The sequence below is a fragment of the Myotis daubentonii genome, chromosome 21 (assembly GCF_963259705.1).
Source record: "Myotis daubentonii chromosome 21, mMyoDau2.1, whole genome shotgun sequence".
NCBI lineage: Eukaryota > Metazoa > Chordata > Mammalia > Chiroptera > Vespertilionidae > Myotis > Myotis daubentonii.
In genome coordinates this window covers 8,415,952-8,439,810 of record NC_081860.1, presented here as the reverse complement: position 1 = coordinate 8,439,810, position 23,859 = coordinate 8,415,952, and the positions used below count along the sequence as shown (strand labels likewise).

Genomic DNA, 23,859 nt, shown 5'->3' with positions numbered 1-23,859 from the left:
CCAATTCATTATTTTATGAAGGACCAATTAGGCAAAAAGTCTTCTGATTTTAAAATAATCATCATCTCTGGCCCTGTCTAACCTCTCATTATTTGATTAGTGCTTGTGAATTTACAAAATGCTTTCTGTATTTCATTTATCCACATGACAAACTTTTGAAGTGTGTCTTCTCCTGTTTTCAGATAAAAGATTAGAAGCCCAGAGAAGTTAATGACTCACTCAGGGTCCCAAAGCTATGACGTGGGGGCACCTCCAGTCTATGCTTGTCCCCTGCACTTCTTATGAGGAACTCTATTTCTTTCAAAAGAGTGTGGTCTGCTTGGTTATTATATTCAAGATCAGAAGGGAAGCTGGTTCTTTCCCCCATTGTGAAGATTGCCAGTTCGGGGCTACCTGTTACAGATGGGCACAGTTTCATCTGGGAGGCACTTTTCCCTAACCATGCATCTGTGGTGACAAATTTCAGAAGAGTTTCGTGGGAGCTCTTTTATACCAGTAACTAAATTGACTGAACTTCAACTAGAAGCATAGACAGCTGCTGCTACTCAGAAAAGCAGGGCTAACAGCCATCTCCCTCAGAAAAGGTAGAAGTCCATAAGGAACTTTCATGGCTGCTAAGCGTATACAGTGAAATTTGCCAAACCTATTCCCTTCAGAAAGCTACAGTAGCTACCCACTCATTGAGTTATGCCTGCCATGGTTCTCTCACACAACTATTTTTATATTCAGCTGGAAACATGTTTGACCTGTTAAATACTCATCTTTTAAAAAATGATGAAAGGAAAGCTCTGGCCAATTCCGTGAAAATCTTGAGAATTTATTAAAGGGATGTTTTAAAAATGAAATATGCATCATTGAAACAGAACCTCTACACTGGAAAAACAGTGTGAGGGCATATAGAGGGATCAGAGATCATTATTACCCACTGAGAGGGAATGCCAACCTTCACTGACTATTTTGATACATTAGTTACTTACCGAGTGCATTTCTGTGCTTCCTGTGGTTTTTCATCTTAGATGCCAAGGAATCAAAGGTCAGGGTTCTTGGGAAATTGTTCATTGTCCAACACTGTGAATGACAGCACTGAGTTCTCAATTATGTTGTTTTGCAGCTCCCACATTTTTATTGTTGAAGCATTCTTATTTATAACTTCTCTGTTTGCCCCCAATTCTGTGAGAGAGGGCAATTTCCAAACGTATGAGTGGGGAAACAGTCTCTGAGGAGTTAAGTGGCTGTTCTAAATTCACAAATCTAGTCATGTCAAAGGAGGAGCTAAAAACCCATATTATGACTCCTCCCACCTGTCATATTGCTTTTAAAAATATATAATAAGTTATTTTTTTCTGAACATGAAAGAAACCAATGCACTTAAAAACAAAAGACTAAAATAGACAATAAAAATTACCTAAGATCCCCACCCAGAAATGACCCCTGTTCCTCTGCCATCATTTGGCTCTCTTTTCTTTGTGTTTAGTTTGACACAGTTATGTGAATATATAGATTTTACACCAGGTGTTTGTTGTTTAGCTTGTGTTTAAACTTAGGTCAGGAATATTTTTCCATGCTAGTAAAAAAAAAATCTTTGAAAATGTAATTGTAAAATGCTGCAGTGATATGATGTCATATGTGTTTTCCATAAACCATTCAGTCCATGCTCTTTTGTTTGACACACAGAGAATATGTTACTTTTATTATAGTAAATAGCAATAGGGTGAAAAATTAAAGATAAATCTTCTTTTATATTTCTGGGTTTTTCCTTTGATCATATTTTTATGGGACTATATGGTAAAAGCTATTATGATTATGAAGGCACTTGGACATTTTTTTTTAACTATGAATTCTGCATTAAACTCAAGTGTAATTCAGATTGTGCAAGAAAACATCTCAGTAGTAAACAGCAGGGTTCTAACTACTGGAAATTCTTTTCTACTAGAGTTGGGAACATATTCAATGGATAGGGGCTTCATCTCACAGATTAGATCCTCTTCTATAGATATTAATAATTTCCTTAATGGGCTTCACTGTATTACTTCTGTTCACTGTATCCCTGTTCCAAGATTCTGCTATCAAATCCACAAAATTCACCACTAGGAGAGTAAAAAGGGGGAGTGAAAGAAATAACTCAAGGATAGAAAACTGGTGAGAAGGCTGTTGTAGTTATCCCTTCCTTTAACATTTATTCCTTCTGCCTGAAATACTAAACATGGGGTTTGTTTGTAACCCCAACACTTGTTTATTTGCACACTCAATTAATACAAAGAAGTACTCTGCCCACTAGAAACCATAAGAGACTTTCATTTCTAATAAAGTTAATATCAATCTTTAATATCCCACATTCAAAAAAAAACAAAACAACTCTTTCGTGGTGCTTTTACTTTTTTACCAAAGTTTAAGGGTCATGGGACCACAAAGAGAGAAAACCACTGTGGTCCATCCCCAGCCCTGATTGGTCCATTTCTTGCTCTGACCTCATAAGGCGCCATTGTGATCCGATTGCCAACCAACCCTATATAAGGTGCTGGCTGAGCCCAGGAAGCTGTGGGTAGACGTGGTTGTTTGGATTTGTTGTTAGTAGTGGATTGGCGGATTGATTAGTTGTTGCTTTTGACCTCTTCCTTCTCCTCATTCTCCTCTTCCCCCTCCTCCTCCTCTTCCTCTTCCTCGCCCTCCTCCTCCTGCTCCCCTCCTACCACTGATCCCCTTCAGTGGAAATTTTTAAATCACCATGTGTGATTTTTTGGAAGACATCTTGGCCAAAGTGGACTGCCAGTTTGGCAATTATGCCCTCCTCAGTAAAATCGGGAGGGGCTCCTTTGGCCAGGTGAGACTGGCCCGGCACCTCATAACCAGCATGAAGGTGGCGGTGAAAATAGTCAACTGTGAAGATCCCGCAGACGTGGCCGAAGAAATTGATTGTCTGAAAGAACTAAACCACCCGAACATCATAAAACTATTTGAGGTGGTCAACACCAACCACCAGGTATACATGTTTATGGAATATGCCCGGGGAGGTACCTTATACAATTATCTAAAGAAGTGGGGTCCTATCTTGGAGACGGAAGCACAAGCCCCATTCCGGCAGCTGCTGTCGGCTGTCCACTACTGTCACCAAAAACATATCGTCCACCATGACATAAAACCCGAAAACATCCTGCTGGACATGGGGTTGAATATCAAACTGGCTGACTTCGGACTGAGTGCTGTGTTCTGCAAGGAGGAAAAACTCAGCATCTTCTGTGGCACTCCCAACTACAAGGCCCCAGAACTGTTCGGGCTTGAACCATACGAGGGCCCGAAGGTGGACGTCTGGAGCATGGGGGTCGTGCTATACAAGATGCTGACCGGAGTACGTCCGTTTGGGGGAAAAACCTTAGAAGAACTGGAGGAGCACATCTTGAGTGGGCACTTTTCTATTCCGGCTTTTCTATCTGTACCGTGCCACACACTCTTAAAGACAATGATCGACATCGACCCCGGCCGAAGACCCAACGTGGGATTTCTTCTGCAAGATGCCTGGGTGAATATCGGGGAGGCTGACCAAATGACCCCATACATTGAACCAGCCTGCACTGACATCGACCCCCAGGTCACTGAAATCATGCGGACACTTGGGTATGAGCAGGAAGAGATAGAGTCATCCCTCACGGAGAAGAAGTTTAATAGTGTGATGGGCACGTACAGGATATTAAACATGCAACTTAACACCGGCATCCAAACAGTAAAAGTAAGCCCCAGGTCCTCCTGTGACTCCAACAAAACAGTTTGTACATCCGAGGGGACTTGGAGATCAGAGACGGAAGGCAGCGACCCTCGGAATACACCAACGAGCCCAGAGTTCAGTGTGCCCACCACCACACCACCGGGGGGCCTGGACTGGGGTATTGCCACCCCTCCAATTAGAGTGGAGGTGAAGAGGGTCATCCGGTCATGCAGTGCGCACTTGCAGAACATCAGCCAGCCTGGCAGTGCGCACCTGCAGAACATCAGCCAGGCTGGCAGTGCGCACCTGCAGAACATCAGCCAGGCTGGCAGTGCGCACCTGCAGAACATCAGCCAGGCTGGCAGTGCGCACCTGCAGAACATCAGCCAGGCTGGCAGTGCGCACCTGCAGAACATCAGCCAGGCTGGCAGTGCGCACCTGCAGAACATCAGCCAGCCTGGCAGTGCGCACCTGCAGAACATCAGCCAGGCTGGCAGTGCGCACCTGCAGAACATCAGCCAGGCTGGCAGTGCGCACCTGCAGAACATCAGCCAGCCTGGCAGTGCGCACCTGCAGAACATCAGCCAGGCTGGCAGAGAACACATGCAGAACACCAGCCAGCATGCCAGCGAACAATTGAAGAGTACTTCCCAGCCAGACACCAGGGGGGAATTAAGGAAACAGAAACTGAAGCCAGAACTCCAAGGTGACAGTAACGTGTTGCCTGTCACCCAGAACAGTAGCAGCCCCAGAAGCTGCAGTGGAGGCACAGAGAGAACCACCAACAAAGGCGAAGCTAGGCCATCTTGTGAGGAGACCCGAGCCTCTTCACCTGACCATAGCCAGCGCAGAAAAGGGATGGTGAGGAGGCTTTTAGGGTTTTTAAAAAGATGCTGCTGCTGCACAGGAGAAACTAAAAAACCACGCGTAAAAATTACCCGGGTGGTACCGATTTAACATTCAAACATGGAGTGTCGGTGGCCACGCTTCACACACCAAGACCAAGAGGAAAAGAGGGTTAAATTGGCCACAGACTAAAGAGAAGACAATGAACTGAGTGAGACCATGACCGGACAGTACACCACAGCACACTAGACCAAAAGCGAGGGGAGGTCAGTTCACTGCCGCTCACATGCCAGAACCTGAGGGGAGGACGGCTAACCACAGCTCACTCGGCCAAGACGTGGGTAGGTCTGTTCACCTGCTACAATACAAATAAACCTTGAGAAAATTATCCTAAGTGAAATATGTCAGACACAAAAACACAGATACTGTATGATTCCACTTATATGAGGTACCTAGTCAACCTCAGAAAATAGATTTGGTGGTTGTCATGGGTTGGTGGTAGGAGGAATGGGCAGTTCAAGGTATAGTTTCAGTTTTGCAAGGAAAAAATTCTGGGGGTTGGTTACACAAAAGTGTGAATATAGTTAATAATACTGAACTGCAACCTTTTAAAAATAGTTAAGGTAATAAATTGTATGTCATGTGTACTTGACCACAATTAAAAGTTTAAAAAAATTTTTTTTAGAAGCAGAAGCAATAGAATCTCAATTTCCTGTTTTGGCAATATATGATATATAGGTAGGGTATTACCATTGGGGTCACTGGGTGATGGGTACAGAAACTTCCTGTGCTATTTTGCAATTTCTTGTGAGTTTATAATTATTTCTAGATAAAAATGTTTTTAAACAATACTCAAAAATCATCATTTCTTAATTATTTTACTACGATTTGCAATGAACTGTATTCTTGAGATTTTTTTAAGTCTCTTCTCTAGTGTTGCACATCACCCCTCAAAAATCTACATTCAGTTGGAAGCTGGAAATCAGTGGGAGTATTTATACCACGAAAATTAGTGAATGCTACAAGCAAGGGCTCCACACTAACAACCCCCAGCCGGTTGTTAAGCTTTTGCCAGGAGCCTGTGGTCCAGGTGTCCTCAGGATTAAAATTAGGTTAGCTCTGAATCCTATGCTTGTGAGAGGATGAGACAAATAAGTGGCGACTAGCTGACCATAGCAGTAACTTAGAAACTTCAAAGCTGGGGATTACACCCCTAGGGGTGTTTCTCCCTAGAGAGCTGTGATAGTTAATGTTTGTGTTCACTTGGCTGAGCTGAGGGAGGCCCAGATAGCTGGTAAAACATTATTTCTGGGTGAATTCTGGAGGCTGTTGCCAGAAGAGATTAGCATTTAAATTGTGTATTAGACTGAGTACAGAGGATCTACCCTCACCAATGTGGACAGGTATCACCCAATGCATTTTGAGGGCCCGAATAGAACAGAAGGTGGAGGGGAAAATTCTGTTTCTCTTCTGGAGCTGGGATGTCCACTTTCTCTTGTCTTTCTCTGAGTATCAGACATCGGAGCTCCTGGTTCTCCAGCCTTCAGACTCTGGGACTTACACTAGCAGCCCTGGTTCTCAGGCCTTCACATTGGGCTGAATTATACAACCGCTTTCCTGGTTCTCTAAGCTTGCAGACGGCAGATCATGGGACTTCTCGGCCTCCATACCACGGTGAGTCAATTCCTATAATAAATGTCCTCTTACATATGTGTATCTATTTATCTATAGTTTCTCAACTGGCTCTGTTCCCCTGGAGAACTCTGACTCATACAGAGGTAAAGGGGACAGACCTGACCTGCAGGGTTGTTTTGAGAGGCGAGGGTCGACTGAGTGTGTGTTTTCTTGACAGCGGGTTTTCTCATGCTTGGAGCTCTCTCTCCCCCAGGGCTCACCTGCTCTCCATCTCCTGAATTCATTGGAAGTGAAGCAGAGTGGGGGGCGGCGGGGAGGGGGTCTGGCTTTCCTCCATTTCCTGCTCTTGTGGTGGAGACATCTCTTTTCTTTTCATTCCCATTGAAGATTTTATTACACCTGTGTGGCTCTTAGATAAAGTGAGGTAAGAGTCCACGAGGGTTGAGGATCTCAGGGCAAGGCGTTCCACCAGCTAAAGCAGTGGTTCTCAACCTTCCTAATGCCGCGACCCTTTAATACAGTTCCTCATGTTGTGGTGACCCCCAACCATAAAATCATTTTCGTTGCTACTTCATCACTGTAATTTTGCTACTGTAAACAATATGTAATTATAGATGTGTTTTCCGATGGTCTTAGGCGACCCCTGTGAAAAGGTCATTCGACCCCCAAAGGGGTCGCGACCCACAGGTTGAGAACCGCTGGTCTAGAGGCAGTTCTCCCTGCAGTTCACTCCAGTGATGGGAAGGAGTCAGTTGCCCTAGGCTGAGCCCTTTTCTCCTTGATTGTGTCTCACGGAAGTTGGGAAACATTCCTTCCTGGGTGGTGCTCTTGGATGGCTGAATGTGGGAAAGAAACTCAGAATAACTGTTGGATAAGCCAGGTCAGATGCTTGAGTGAGTTTGTATCCGCATTGCTCAAAAGTTCCTATCGCTGCTCTTTTGAAGTTGCAGTTTTGACTGACAACTTGGGCCTTGGGTCTGCAGGCCTTGTCCACCCTGCTGGTAGAAAATCCTTATCCTCTTGCTTTGCGATGTGACTGCTCATAGTTGGGATGAGTTGGTTGAGCGGCCGGTCCGGTTCCTTCTCTTTCCCGCGGCGCCGCCGACCCTTCTCTTCCCCCCGGGGAAACCGACGTGCGCAGGAGCAATGCGGCGCCCGGTGCCTACCTGGTCGTCCTCAAAAATGATTTTGGCCGGGATTTCCTTGCGAATGATCTTCCCGAAGATCGTGTCGCCACCAGGCCGAGCGGCCTGAGCCTTGGCGATCTCATCTGCCTTCGTGGCCTCGATTCCGCCAGGCTACCAGGGGCGCAGCGCGGGCGGAGGGAGGAGCTGGGAGCCGGCCCAAGACCCAGCCTGGGGGAGGTCCTCCATCCCGGGCTTCAGGAGCCGGGGGAGACTGTTTTCTTTATTCTTTTTCTAAATTTATTTATTTATTTTTTAATATGTTTTTATTGACGTCTTACAGAGAGGAAGGGAGAGGGATAGAGAGAAACATCGATGAGAGAGAAACATCCATCAGTTGCCTCCTGCACACCCCCTCCTGGGGATGTGCCCGCAACCAAGGTGCATGCCCTTGGCCGGAATCGAACCTGGGACCCTTGAGTCCAAAGGCCGAGGCTCTATCCACTGAGCCAAACCGGTCAGGGCTTCTTTATTCTTTTCCTGTCTCTCAGAGTGGAGTTGCTAGTGTAAGCCGGCTCTCGCTGGCTTTAAGGACCCTTGCGGGGAACACTGGAGGCTGTGCCTGGGAAGATCCGCTAATCCAGGCAGGGTTTGCAGCGTGAGGCGCCCTGGCCCTTTCATTTCTCAGCTACGGGAGGTCTTGGCTCCAGGACGTAAGCCCTCCTTGCATCATTTTTATTTTTCTCCCTCCAACAGTGATTCTCAACCTGAACTGTGCGTTAAAATCACTTGGAGAGTTTTTAACAAAAACCTGGCTGCAACCCAGGTCAACTCAACCAGACTCTGGGGTAAGACCCAGGCATCGGCGGTAAGGTAAGCCTCCCCACCCTGATGAACAAAGACTCTTTCCCAGCAGTCACCCACTTGATGTCAAATGCCCGACCTTAAAGTACCTAAACCTGCCCTAACCCCACATCCTCCTTCGCATTTTTGCTCCTTTTTAAGATATATATATATTTCTCATCTTTTTGGAGCCCATTTCCCTCTTGTTGAAACCATTGAGGAGCGCTGCTTACAAAATCCTATAGGTAATTGCAGTTATCATACTGGACCTCTTGGCGTCATTGGCCACTGTTGGCCATTACCTCTCCCCACCCTCTCTGGGTGCTGTTTCTCCTTCACAGGGAGCCTCCTGTTCCAGCCTCTCGTGCACTCTGTTCTTGGCCCTCTTCTCTAGCTAGCAGTCTCCAAGTGTCCTTATTAAGAAGAATTAACCACACCTCCCGGACGACCCTCAATTATTGTATTTTACCGCTCTGTATTGGCAGAATGACTGATAGCGGCCCCCTTTCATAGCAACAGTTCCCCATTGGTTATTTTTGCTGTCAAAATTAATAGGGCAATTGGTAAAATCTAAATAATGCCTGTAAATTATATAATAGTTTTGAAAATCATGCTAATTTCTTCACATATCCACAGCAAAATTATCAGAATCAGTTGATATATGCTGGGGCTCTATAACTTAAGTTTCTAAAATGTTTCCCAGTGATGCAGTTGCTGCTGGGCCTGAAACCATACTTTGAGAACCACTGATGTAAGAGAGTGGCCTTTTTATAGGAAACAACCCACTAAAATATTTAGGAGTATAGGGGTTTCATGTTTGCATGAAAGAGATTTTTTAAAAACCCACATCCGTATATAGATTAAAAAACTAAAGCAATTGTGGTAAAATATTAACATTTGGGGAACATGAGTGAAAGGTATATGCAAATTCTATTGCAATTTCCTGTAAGTCTGAAATTGTCAAAAAGTAAAAAGAAAAATATGTACTGGTTGAGATAATAAATGATATGGTCACCTTTCATTAAGTCTGAGGGCTGAGACTTACTGACTCTCCAGTATTTATCATCTAACCTATTCCTCTCTTAATTCCAATTTGGTCTATGGTATATATTACTGCCCACTCACCACCTCCATTTGGGTGTCTATTAGGCACTTCAAATTTATTTTTGCTTTCAATTGTTTGTGTCACAATAAACAATCCAACAAAAAGCCCCTCCTGCAGAATTCCATATCTATTGTAATGCCATTCATGGAATTGCTCAAGCCAAAAGCCTTGAAATCAGCCTTAACTCTTCTGTCTGTACTTTCAGCACATTTCATGCGTGTAATCATTTCTCACCTCTACTCCACCACCTTAACCCAAGCTACTATCATATAGATGGCCATGTCCTAATCTCAGGAGCCTATGAGTATGTTACTTTATATGGTAATGGGGTTTTGCTTGTGTAATTAAGTTAAGGATCTTGAAGTAAGGAGATTCCTGGATTTTTTTTTTCAAAACTTGAATATAATATACTATTGTCTTCTCACACTGACCTGAGAAGTCAGGTGCCATTCTGATCACATGCCAGTGTATGTGAACTGTTTTTTTCTCTCCGATTTTTCCTTTTATCAGCATTGTGCTGACCTTACATCATGAGCCATAGTATGGGTTTTGTGTTGGGCACATGGTGGAGCCCTTTCAATCTAGTAACTCAAGCACCTCACTTGGTGAAATTTCCTTAATTTATTCTCCCTTTTAATTTCTGTTTTCTCTGTTCTCTCTTGTTGGAGCCATCTAGATCACTCCCTTAATTATCTTTTCTCTCCTCAATTTTTATTTGTCAACTTAATCTCTGCTTTTACTAATTTGACATCCGTAAGCTTTTGGGAGTTACTGAACATTCCTTTTTAAAAAGTCCTCATCTGAGGATATGTTTACTGACTTTTTAGAGAGGGAGGAGAGAAAGAGAGAAACGTCAACGTGAATGATAGACGTCAATCGGGCTGCCTCCCACACTCTCCCTGACCGGAGATCAAATCCAAAACCAAGCATCTGCTCCAACGGGAAATAGAACCTGAAGCTTTCTGGTGTGCAGGACGATGCTTCAACCAACTGAGCCGCCCGGCCAGGGCCTAAAGGCTCCTTTTTAAATGTTTCTTTTTGTTTTTAGTGCATGTTTGCAATAACTTGGGAGTTAAGTGTAGTTGTCTCTCTGTTTTCTGCTCCTTGTTTCCTGTTTCTGTTTTGCTGTATGCCTTTGAAGTTAGAGGAGTTCAAAAATATATAAAATATTTAAAACAGTACCTAGCACACATGATATACTCAGTAAATGTTAGATATTGTCTGGTGAATGGACTGGAGAAAAGGAGGAATGGTGACAGAGTAACAAACCTTTTTAAGTAGTCTAAGAAACGGATGGGGCCCTAACCGGTTTGGCTCAGTGGATAGAGCGTCAGCCTGCGGACTGAAAGGTCCCAGGTTCGATTCTGGTCAAGGGCATGTACCTGGGTTGCGGGCACATCCCCAGTAGGGGGCGTGCAGGAGGCAGCTGATTGATGTTTCTCTCTCATCCATGTTTCTAACTCTCTATCCTTCTCCCTTCCTCTCTGTAAAAGTTCAATGAAATATATTTTTAAAAAAGAAAGAAAGAAACAGATGGGGAGCATCTGAACTTAAATTGTTTGGGGCTATGGTGGATATACAAAAATTAGACATCCTAAAGTTCCCACATGAAGTGTAAGGTATATTTAGAGATGATTTTAAAATGTCTGGCTTGAGAAAGACTGTGTCTTCCATTACTGAAATTGAGAAGACAGGAGAAAAAGCAGTATTGGGGGAATAACATTGAGTATTCTTTTGGACTTGAGAAGTATGAGGTGGCTTTTGGCTAGGCTCCGCCCTTCAGTCCTGACTGGCTATGCGGGACTAGGTTGGGTCTTAGAGTCTAGGCTGGGCACTTCGGAACTAGTGTCAGCCCTTAGGCCTTAGCTGGGCTAGTCCGGGCTAGGGCCATGACAATCATATTGATCTGGGCCTTGGGGAACCCCGGTCTCCACCAGAGTGCCTTACAGGGAAGGACCCATCAGGGAGCATCCTGGCCCAGGAGCCAGAGGTTGAAAGGGCTGCTGACTCTCAAGGAGAGGTGCCTGTGGAAATCACTGACACAGGCTGGGTTCCTTGGGCCTGCGGGAAGAACAGGTATTGCTTAGGGGCGGGACTTTGGGGCGAGGTTCCGCCCTCCAGACAGGGTTTGGCTGTTCCTGGCTGGGCTCTTTAGGGCTGGGCTCCCCAGTCAGGACTGGCTACAGCTGTTGGGGTTAGGGCTCAGCTGGGCTCTGCCAGGCTCCGCTCCGCCTTTCGGGACTAGTTTTTGTGTTTTTTAAAGAAGTGCGAGCTGGCCTCAGTCTTTCGCTAAATCCTCCTCACAATCTGACTCCTACCAAAGTGCCAGGCTCTTTTCTCTCCATTTTTTAACATAATCTTGTAAAAATCAGGTGTCAGCATTCTACCTATTTTTTGAGAAATCACAATTGAACTTGCCTGAGTTACCCAAAACATCTTCCTTCTGAGCTCTCTTAAGATTTAATAAGTTCACGAATTTGTGTATACTAGTATGTGCCTCACTTTAAGAACAGAAGAAGGCCTCCATATCTTAAGAAAAATGATAAAACATACCAGACAGGTAAAGTTGTTTACCTTGGCAGACTGGTTTTGCAGGGGAATTACTAACTTTTTAACTATCTTTATATTGTTTTGTTTCAAAGACCTGGGTATTATTTTTGTAAATAAAGGTTTTTAATTTAAAGATAAATAATCAATGTAAAGGTATTTCCAGAAACCCTGGTTTTCATCAGCTACTTTGAAAAATAGTCAATGAAACGAACAGAACAGAATTACTACTTATGTAATTATGTAATTACATACTTGTAATTATGTAAAATGTGATTTTTTTTTTCTTTTGCTGTCTGACTTCTTATTTTCTTGATAGGCTTTACAGCTCTTTAAAAGATTGCACAGGACCAGACAACAAGTTTTTAAAAATGATCCCAGAGCATTAGAAGGTAAGCTTACTTATTTTCCTTTGGAACAAGTCTATTCTTCAGATGGCTGCTCATATATCCAAGAGACCCTGTATAGTCAAGCTTCATCTTAGGGAATGGCCTTCACTACCTCTTCCCTGATATTGTTATGTGTTATGAAGATTAGTTTACAATTACACTTTTTTGAGGAGTATACACTTAAAGAAAATTAAAGTCCTTTCCCTATTTTATTATCACAATTTCACACACTCTAGGACTAGATACTACCATATTGTTAATGCCTTGTGTCATTGTAGAAGTGACAGCACCTAAGAAAGAGAATCTATTCCAAGCAATTCCACATTTAGCATTTCACTGTTTTTTTTTTTAAATATATTTTATTGATTTTTTACAGAGAGGAAGGGAGAGAGATAGAGAGTCAGAAACATCGATGAGAGAGAAACATCGATCAGCCGCCTCCTGCACATCTCCCACTGGGGATGTGCCCGCAACCCAGGTACATGCCCTTGACCGGAATCGAACCTGGGACCTTTCAGTCCGCAGGCCGACGCTCTATCCACTGAGCCAAACCGGTTTTGGCAGCATTTCACTGTTTTAAGTGATTTCTATCTTACCTGGTTCTGTGTTGGTCATGTTCACTTCCAATCCTCATACATTTCTAAACCTCTTTACCTAGGTTAAGTGTCTCCACTATCCCAGGAAATTCTAGTTTTTGTAATTCACCAAAAAGAATTTCTTGAATATTAAAATATATGCCTTATATTGTACTTTACACAAATTCCTCATTTAATTATTATAACAACCCTGTGATATAGTTGCTATTACAGTAAACCCTTGATTTTGTGGAGATTGATTTAACAGAATTAGGATTTAATGGAAAAATTTCTAGCCTGGCCAAAACCGGTTTGGCTCAGTGAATGGAGCGTTGGCCTGCGGACTGAAAGGTCCAGGTTCGGTTCCGGTCAAGGGCATGTATCTGGGTTACGGGCACATCTCCAGTAGGAGATGTGCAGGGGGCAGCTGATCGATGTTTCTCTCTCATCGATGTTTCTGACTATCTCTCTCCCTTCCTCTCTGTAAAAAATCAGTAAAATATATTTTAAAAAAAAATTTCTAGCCTGTATCTCATGTGAAATTAATTTAACACCCTATTAATTTTAAAATGCTTTAAACCAAGATTTGTTTATAATTAAATTGATAAATTTGTTGTTTTGTTTATTTGTTATTAAAAAAATTTATTTTTAACAAATTTTACTGAATAAGCCATATGTTTGAAAAATACTAGTAATTTCACCAACATAAATAAATGTTACATATCTACAACCATAGTCTGCATATTTAAATCCAGGAGTGATTGTTCGTAACAATGTTCAGCAAATGATTAGCATTTGATCACAGATACCAAAGCATTAGAAGTTAAGTATTTGTTTGTTTTCCCTTTGTAACATCCCACGGGGTAATTGGTTCTAGTGTTGCATGGCGTGACTTTCTGCAGCAGTTTTAACGCATGCCACCCATCTTCCGACATGAGCTAAGCCATGCCTGCCCCAGACGTGTGCATTTGTTTATTCACAGTGACTGGTGAATGCACACATTTACTAGACCTATTTAGTATAAATTTAAAAGTACAGTCATACATGTAGAAAAGTTTTCTGTGAAATTAAACTTTCATACATAATTTTAATTACACAAATGCATCTACATTTGTCAATTTTTTAACATAGACATTTGGAAAACCTGTCTACTACATAAATATAAAAGGCTAATATGCATAGTGTCCCCTCGGGAGTTCAACCAGGAGACCGGGAGTTCGATCACTCACTATGTCGTGCACTGACCACCAGGAGGCAGCACAGAACAAAGGAAGGCCCTGGCCGGCAGCCAGAAGGCCCCAATCGGCTCTGATCACCAGCCAGATCTAGGGACCCTACCTGTGCACGAATTTCGTGCACCAGACCTCTAGTTTTATTATAAAATGGACTGTCAGCTTTAACAGACACCCTGCCTCACCTGAATTAGTCCATTATATCGAGGTTTTACTGTATGATTTCTGTTAAGATAAGAAACTAAAAAATGTGAAAGAATTTGCCCCACATTTACTTAGCAAGAGGTAGAGCTAGGATTCAGCCTAAGCAGTCTGGTTCCAATGCCCAAACTCTGAACCACCTTGCATATTGAAATTCTGAAGCATAAAAGGAAGGTTTTATGACTATTCTCCCATCAAAATAGCATAATTTTGTTGCTTTAAATGTTTTTAAGTGAAGTAATTATAAGAACAGGTAACATTGTATGTTCACTAAGCACTTTATATGGATCATTCCATTAAATGCTTACAGCAATACGGTAAGGCAGTTTGTCAGGTTCAACTGAATGATGCTGCTGTAATGATGCTGAAGTCTCAGTGGTGTACGTGAACAAAAGTTTTATTTATCATTTACTTTACATGTCAGCCACGGTGCTCAGAGCTGCTATATATTTATTTTAATTTGTGTATGTATGTCTGGGTTAATGTGCTTGTAAGTATTGAGTTTTGCCATCTTAAAAACATTTTAAGTTAAATTCTTAGATTTATAGAAACAAAGAATTACATTGGATTTATTGAATCTAATATCTTGAAGTACACCAATGAAATTGGAAGTGAAAAGCAGGAAACAAAAGTATTAGAGTGCTGAAGGTTTATATTAGATTTCATTACAAACTTGCCCGCTTGTCATAAGTTCTCCAAGAGACTTCTTTAATAAATTTCTGATTTTTATACTTTGTTTTCCATGGAGCAAATATATTTCCTCTAGTAGAGAAGTAGTCATTCATAATGAATAACATGTAAATTATTGGGGCAGGAATTATAAATTAGGAAGCAAATAACTTTATGTATTTTTCTTTCTGTAGCAGCCAGAATAAAAATAAATGAAGAATTCAAAAATAATAAAAATGAAGCTTCTTCTACGAAAATAGAAGAGGTACAGTAATTGAATTTTTCAATTTTACAATAAAATGCTTATAAATTGTATTAGCAACTAGAGCAGTGGTTCTCAACCTTCTGGCCCTTTAAATACAGTTCCTCGTGTTGTGACCCAACCATAACATTATTTTTCTTGCTACTTCATAACTGTAATGTTGCTACTGTTATGAATCGTCATGTAAATATCTGATATGCAGGATGGTCTTAGGCCACCCCTGTGAAAGGGTCGTTCAACGCCAAAGGGGCCGCGACCCACAGGTTGAGAACCGCTGAACTAGAGGACATGATGAAAATAGAGGGGTTATGTGAAATAAAAACCCGATAGTTAAAGCAACTGTAGATAACCTTCACTTGTTTGGTATGGCTCACCTCCTCTGGGTCATCTGCCTACAGCCATAAGAAAACAAGTTGCCTGGTAAAAAGAACAAGGATGGTAGCCCTGGTCAAAACAAGAGCAGCTGAATCAACTCAGACACCCACAGAAGTGCTATCTTCACTTAAGGCAACTGACTGAAACTGAAAAGAATGAGTGCTGTGGTACCTCAGAACTATAGAGGAAACACCTACTCATTTAGCTCAACTAGACAGATTTTTTTTTTTTTAAATTCCTGTCTTGGCAATGGAAGTTAACCAGCCACAGTTCATGAACACTCTTGGTTTGCCTTTAATATTTGCATTTTAGTCAATTGTTTAAGACAGTCTACTGAAATTAGTCCATGAGCTCCCTGGTACTCCCAATGCATATTCATTGAAAACATTCACAATGATTTGTTTCCTGTATAAAATCATGCTGCGTATATACACTATCTCAGTTTTGAGCTTCCTAAATATTCCTGTTTCTAACCTTGGATAAATATAGGGAAAGGACCCATAGGAAGAAAAAGAAAAATGGAAAACTATTTGCAGGGGTAGTTATGATTCCAAGAATTGGTTTGATAAAAAGGAAAGTATAAATTAGAGAAATTCTTCTGTGTTTAAATAAAATTTCCGAATGTTAATTTTTTTATGAAAATCATTTATATTTTGAAAAAATGTATTTTTGAAATAGTAAATATCTATAATAAGCCAATGAGACAAAATGAAATAGCTTAAGAATTTCTATTCCTGTAATATAAACAAAAAAGGGAAAGATTTCCCTTAAGCATATGATAGGGCAAACAGGGACTATGAAATTTTTACTCATGTAGAAGTTAAGATGACATTAGAGTAAAGTTATGAATTGAAGTTAAAAGGTATATATGGAGGTTTGTCCTATTTGTTATTTAGTAAACTGATAACAATTTGGCAATTTCTAAATTTTTAAATCATGATTTAAACTTCTAAAATTTTTTACATTTTAAATTGTTCATATCAACTAAACTGAGAAAATGAACTACAACCTCCCAAGTTCATTTTACTTTTAGAGTACTAATTTAACATTAAGCAATCTAGAAATTAGATATTTGTTATATATAAATGCATATGGTACTTTCTACAACTCTTCATATGTTAAATATTTAGTAGTTTTTGGATAATTACATTGTCATATATTAGAGGGTTTGTTAGACTTGGCACCAAAAGGAAACGTAAGCATCCTCTATACCAGCAGTTTTCCAACTTTTTGGTCTCAAGACCCCTTTACCTTCTTAAAAATTGAGTACCCTAAAAAGTGCTGTTTGTGTGTTATACTTATCAGTATTTACTATATTAGAATTTAAAGCTGAAAAATTTAAAATAGATATTGATTGAATCATTTGAAAACAATAGACCCAGTACATGTTAAAAAAATACATTATTTATGAAAAATACTACATTTTCAAAATAATTTATTTAGAAGAATGGCATGCTTTACATTTTTTAAATCTCTTTCATGTCTGGCTTAATAGAAGTCAGCTATATTCTATCTGCTTCCTCATTCAACATGTTTTTTAGGTTGAAGTATATGAAGAAAATTCAGTCTCACACAAGTAGTTGGAAAGGTAAAGGAGTATATAATAGCCTTTTCCAAAAATTGTGAATATTCTTTGAAACTATACATCACCAAGTGATAAATTGCCTTAAAGGTTAGTTTCAATGTAGAACTCTATTCCTATTAGTCCAATGGAAGTTATATATTTAAAAAATATATATAGATATATTTTGGCTCTAGAATTCATACACACCACCTCTTGGTCTCCTCTAATCCCTTGCTCCTCATTTATCCTTGTTCCCAGCCTTAGACCTAGGACTCCACTCAGCTTCTGCACCTCCAAGGAGGAGGCCCTTTTTCCCCCTTTCTCTGCCTTGCCAAGAAGCTTCTCAAGTCTGCCAGCGTGTGAGGTTTTGGTCACCCACAGGCTTTCATGTCAATTAATGGCAGCTCCCTCCTCTTGATGTTCAGACCAATATCCTTTGTGCTGTCTTGACTGCTTTCCTTCTCTCACACTTTAATCTGGCAGCAGATCCTATTGGCTTAACCTTCAAAATATACATAGAATTCAACCACTTCTCACCCTCCTCATCATTATCTCCAGGTTCAAGTTACCATCATTTCTCACTGAGTTGTTACAACAGCCTCCTCCTGGGTCTTTCTTCTTTTGCCCTAAATTCCTACATCCTGGTCTCAATACTTTTAAAGGCAGAGTGAACCTTTTTTTTTTTTTTAAGGCATATTCTATCCTTCCTCTGCTCACAACCTCCATTACTCCTCATCCCATGACCTATAAGAGCATATCATCTGACCTCTGTTACCTTCCCTCCTCACTTCACTCATTTTCAAGAAAAAAATCTAGCAAATACCCAAGTCTGAATAATCATAGTTTGTCTGCCTATCAGTGGTTCATTCAAGTACAAATGGTATTTCATAGAGAAAACTCTACTTCTCACAACTCAAACAGTGTAGAAGGGTCTAGGCCAGTGGTCAGCAAACTGCGGCTCGCGAGCCACATGCGGCTCTTTGGCCCCTTGAGTGTGGCTCTTCCACCACATACCACATGCGGGTGCGCACGTACAGTGCGATTGAAACTTCATGGCCCATGCGCGGAAGTCGGTATTTTGTGGAAGAGCCACACTCAAGGGGCCAAAGAGCTGCATGTGGCTTGCGAGCCGCAGTTTGCCGACCACTGGTCTAGGCTCTAGTATCATGAAAATAAATTTGACATCATGGATCTTCTGAAAGGGTGTTAAGGTGCCTCAAGGGGTCCACAGTGTTGAGAATTGCTGTTCTAGTCCATTTCTTCATTTTGCAAATAATGAGGTCTGAAAATCAGAGTAGGTTATTAAACCAAGGCCATACACTTAATGACAGAACCAGAATTGGAATCCAAGTATTCTGACTCCTAATCCAAAACTCTTTCTAGTGTTCAGAACATCCAAGTCTATAAAAGAAAGATTCACTACCACCACCCCCAAAAAACTATGTGTTTTAAACACATTGTAAAATATATATGTACAACAAAAAAATACTCTAAACATGTTTTGGATCAAAATATAAACGGGTGGACAAAAGTTAAAAGTATATGCCTGTCTGAGCTTTCTGCACACTTAGAATGGTTATAAAATTTAAAGGCAGATTATTACATAAAAACTTTGTAGTAAACCTATACTTTTCAAAAACAGTCCATTCATATGAACCATTGAAAAACACCCGAGGGATTTATTCTGTGTTTGGTTTTCTTAACAGCTAATAAAAATAGGTTCTGATGTGGAATTGTTGCTCAGAACATCTGTTGTACGAGGTATTCACACAGACCAAAATACACTGAGTAAGTAAAGTAAAAGAAAAATGTTTTCTGTTTGCAATGTGTTTTAAAATATTGAGCAATTACAGTGCTTTTAATGCTGATTGGTAAAAGAGCTTGATTTTGCCAATGTGGTATATATTATACATATTTGTAAGGCTACCATTTAAAAATACTCAAGTATGAAACTTTGTTTTACCAGATTTTTTCTTTTTAAATTTTTTTTAAAAAACTTTACTGATTATATTACAAAACTACAGTTACAAAGACAGTATGACTATTTTTATCATATTTATTTGGGGTTCTTAATATTTCTAGTACCATTTACCACTTACCTAGACTAAGTCTGTTTCTCTATCTTTTATCCTATGACTAGAGGCCTGGTACACAAAAATTTGTGCACTGGCGGGGTGGGGGATGGAGGATAGAGGGTGTCCCTCAGCCCCACTTGTGCCCTCTCCCAGTCTGGGACCCCTTGGCAGATAACCACCTGCTGGCTTAAGCCCGCTCCCCAGGTGGCAGATGGCAGGCCCAATCCCTAGGTGCCTGCCTGGGTGGCAGATGGCAGGCCGATCCCTAGGTGCCTGCCCTGCCTCCCCAGGTCGCGCTCAGGGCAGGGCTGATCAGGGGGTTGGGGCGCCCCCCTGGGTGGCACACTCGGCAGGGCCGATCCAGGGTTTGGGGCCCCGCTCCCAGTCACACAGAGGGCAGGGCGGATCCGGGGGTTGGGGCTCCTCCCTGGGTCGCGCATGGGACGCCCCCCCCCCCCCCAGCCCAGGATCGCAGATAGCAGGCCCGGATGCAGGCAGGGCAGGCAGGATGGCGCTGTCCCGCCCTGCCTGCAGTATGCAAATTAGCCGCCATCTTTGTTGGTGGTTAATTTGCATATCACGCTGATTAGCCCATGGGAGGTGTAGCGAAGGTACAGTCAATGACTGTTTTTGACTATTATTAGATAGGATTAGAGTTATTTTAATTCAGAACAATTGGGATTATAAGAAATAAAAATAGAGTATAGGATCCGTCATTAGACCTCAAGACGCCTGGTGGGGATCCGGCAGAATCTCATTTTATATTTTACTAGAGGCCCGGTGCATGAAAGTCCGTGAAATCAAAGGGGTCCCTCAGCCTGGCTTGCGCCCTCTCACAGTCCGGGAGCCCTCAGGGGATGTCCAACATGCAGGAAGTGGGCTTAAGCCGCAGTCTGGCCTCCCTCTGCAGGAGGTGACCAGCAGGCCGATCTGTGGACAGCAAGTGGCTGGCCCCGCCCCAGATCACCCCGCCGACATCACCGATGGCCTCCCTCTTTGGGAGGCAACCCTGGCAGGCCAATCTGAGGATGTTGGGTGGCCGGCCCCTCCCTGAATCACCCTGCCACTATGCTGCCACCCACGACCTCCCTCTGAGGGAGGTGACTGGTCGGGCGATCAGGGGATGGGATTTGTTTTTATTCCCTAAAGTTTCTATGGGGACAACAATAACAACAAAGAAGATGACATTAGCATTGTTTGAAAGGCTTTTTTCTTTAAAGTATAACATGCAAACAGAAAAGTGCCCAATGTATAACTGTATAGCCCACTGAATTTTCACAAAGTGAAATACTCATGTAACCAACATCCATATCAAGCTATACAGTACTACCATACCTCAAAATCCCCCACGTGACCTTATGCCCCTCCCGGTCATTCCCACCCCACAAGCATGACCACTGTCCTGACTTTTAACACTATCAATTTTTAACTTAATAAATATTTTAACTTTATATAAATTACATCATACAGCATTACTGTTTGTTTGTTTTTTAATTAAATCTTTATTGTTCAGATTATTACATTTGTTCCTCTTTTTCCCCCCATTACTCCCCTCCTCCCAGTGCCTGCCCCACCCTCCGCCCTCACTCCCCACCCCCTGTCCTCTTCCATAGGTGCACGACTTTTGTCCAGTCTCTTTCTGCATCTCCCACACCCCTTTCCCCCCCAAGAATAGTCAGTCCATTCCCTTTCTATGTCCCTGATTCTATTATGATCACCAGATTATTTATTCACTTGATTCTTAGATTCACTTGTTGATAGATGCATATTTGTTGTTCATAATTTGTATCTTTACCTTTTTCTTCCTCTTCCTCTTCCTCTCAGCATTTCATATAATACTGGTTTGGTGGTGATGAACTCCTTTAGCTTTTCCTTATCTGTGAAGCTCTTTATCTGACCTTCAATTCTGAATGATAGCTTTGCTGGATAAAGTAATCTTGGTTGTAGGTTCTTGGTATTCATCACTTTGAATATTTCTTGCCACTCCCTTCTGGCCTGCAAAGTTTCTGTTGAGAAATCAGCTGACAGTCGTATGGGTATTCCCTTGTAGGTAACTGAGTTTCTTTCTCTTGCTGCTTTTAAGATTCTCTCTTTTTCTTTTTCTCTTGGCATTTTAATTATGATGTGTCTTGGTGTGGTCCTCTTTGGATTCCTTTTGTTTGGGTTTCTCTGTGCTTCCTGGACCTGTATGTCTATTTCTTTCACCAGGTGGGGGAAGTTTTCTGTCATTATTTCTTCAAATAGGTTTTCAATATCTTGCTCTCTCTCTTCTTCTGGCACCCCTATAATTCTGATGTTGGTACGCTTGAAGCTGTCCCAGAGGCTCCTTACACTATCTTCGTATTTACGGATTCTTTTTTCATTTTGCTTTTCCAGTTGGGTGTTTTTTGCTTCTTCGCATTTTGAATCTTTGACTTGATTCTTGTGCTCCCCTGGTCTGCTGTTGGGTGTCTGTATAATATTCTTTATTTCAGTCAGTGTATGCTTAATTTCTAGTTGGTTCTTTATCACAACATCGAGGGTCTCATTAGATTTCTTGAGGATCTCACTACATTTATCGGCGGTCTCACCAGTCTTTTCGAGGGCCTTACTAAGTTTATCGGCAGCTTCTAGACAGTTCTTGAGAGACCTTAAAAGTGTGGTTTTTCGCTCTATATCTTCCATTTCTGACATTTGCGTCCTGTTTCTTTGTCTCCGCATTTTTTTATCTTTTCTTGGTGCACCCCCTAGTGGTCTTTGTGTGCAGTCTTGTAGTTAAGCCTTGATTGTTGTCGGGAATACCAGGGGTGATTTGACCTCCAGGCTAACTGGCTATGAGAGTCAGCTGTGTCTGCAGTGGGAGAGCTTCTGTGCTGGATCTCTAGGGCGGGCTATTCTAGCCTTTGCCTGAGGCTATCCAGCAAATGGTTCTGCGCAAGGTTTGGGCGTGGTGGGTCCCCAGGGATCTACAGGGCTGCTCTCAGTTCTCTCCCTAGGGGCTCTGCCTCTCAGAGTCCCAGCAACTGCTGCAAACCTCGGAGAGAAAGCTGCCTTCGAGTTCCGACCGAAGCCAGACAGTCCCGCTTCTCCCGTTTGAGTCTGGGTCCCCAGAGACTCACCGGGATCTGGAGCTCAGAGTCTGAAACTCCCTCCCAATTGAAAACAACAACCTCGCCCTCTGCCGCCAGCCCGCTCCGCGCGCGCACTCCGCACCTGAGTATTTCACTTCAGCACTGCGCCTCCTCTGAGTCTGGGTACGATATTCTCTTTCCTCCTAGTTGTAGAATTTCCACTCAGCCAGCCTTCCTGTGGTTCTGGATGATGTCTGTTTTGTCCTTTAGTTATATCTCTGAAGTGGTTGTTCGAGGCAGCAATCTCCGGCATTAACCTATGCCGCCATCTTCGTTTCTCCAGCATTACTGTTTTATCTGGCTTCTTTCAATATGATATTTGTGAGAATCATCTATATTGTTGTGTATAGCAACATTTCTATAAACATTGCTTGAATATACTATAGTTTATTCATTCTACTATTGTTTGGGTTGTTTCTGATTATGGACTATAATAAATAATGATTCTGTGAATATTTTATATGTGCCTTCTGGTTTAAAAAATATGTATGTGCATGGATATATATATATATATATATATATATATATATATATATATATATATATATACACACACACACACAAATACAAATATAATGCATTTCTTGGAGATATCAGTGAATTGTCCAGGTCAAAGCGATTATGTGTTTACTACAGGCACAGTGCACGACAATGTGCACTGGCATAGTGGGGGGGGGCGTTTAGAGAAGGGAGGGTGGTGGCCCCTCAGCCGGACTGCGCCATCTCACAGTCTCAGACCCCTCAGGGGATGTCCACCTGCTGGCTAGGGCTCCAGTTGCTTTATATCCTAATACAAGAGTCTGGAACCAGGGACAGGCATTCTCTCTGTTCATTGAAACTAACACCTAGCAGGTACCTACATGGTGCCTTCACCTTTATCCTGGTCCCTGGAGAACCAGGGAGGACATGTGGCATAAACATGAAAGAGACCTTCTTTAGTATAAGCTACTGAAGCTTTGGGCCTGTTTGATACTCACCATAACATCTAGCCCAGTGGTTCTCAACCTGTGGGTCGAGACCCGTTTTGGAGGTCGAACGACACGACCCTTTCACAGGGGTCGCCTAAGACCATCGGGAAACACATATGTAATTACATATTGTTTTTGTGATGAATCACTATGCTTTCATTATGTTCAATTTATAACAATGAAAATACATCCTGCATATCAGATATTTAAATTACGATTCATAAAAGGAGTAAAACTACAAAAATGAGGTAGCATCAAAAATAATTTTATGACTGGGGGTCACCACAACATGAAGACCTCTATTAAAGGGTCGCAGCATTAGGAAGGTTGAGAACCACTGATCTAGCTGGTCCTAATGGGTGTGTATTAACAATTCTGCCCTCCAGGAGACAGCAGAGCCTAATGATATAAGTCAGAGCTCTCTTACCAAAAACACTTGGGTTTGCCTTCCAGCCCTGCCTTTATTTAACTCTACTATCAGGCAATTTACATAAAGCCTCTGAGCCTCAATTTGCTGTACATAAAATCTCAGGTTGCAGAGAGGAATAAATGACGTAATACTGCATGTAAAGCATTGAATTCCAGGCCTGGCACATGTAGTAAACATGCGGTAGCTATTAGCTCCATAGTTCCACAATG

General features: G+C 42.0%; 1 protein-coding gene and 1 pseudogene across 1 annotated transcript in view; both read left to right on the top strand.

Moving 5' to 3' along the window:
- The window catches only part of LOC132223057 (ADP/ATP translocase 3-like), a 274,530-nt pseudogene that overhangs the window by 189,942 nt on the left and 60,729 nt on the right, over positions 1-23,859 (top strand).
- Positions 2,726-23,859, top strand: part of LOC132223004 (zinc finger protein 345-like) — an 80,902-nt gene continuing 59,768 nt past the window's right edge. Inside the window, exons 1-2 of the mRNA XM_059678401.1 lie at positions 2,726-3,346; positions 3,455-3,675. Of these exons, the coding sequence (XP_059534384.1) occupies positions 2,726-3,346; positions 3,455-3,675 (842 nt within the window). The remainder of the gene's footprint in view (positions 3,347-3,454; positions 3,676-23,859) is intronic.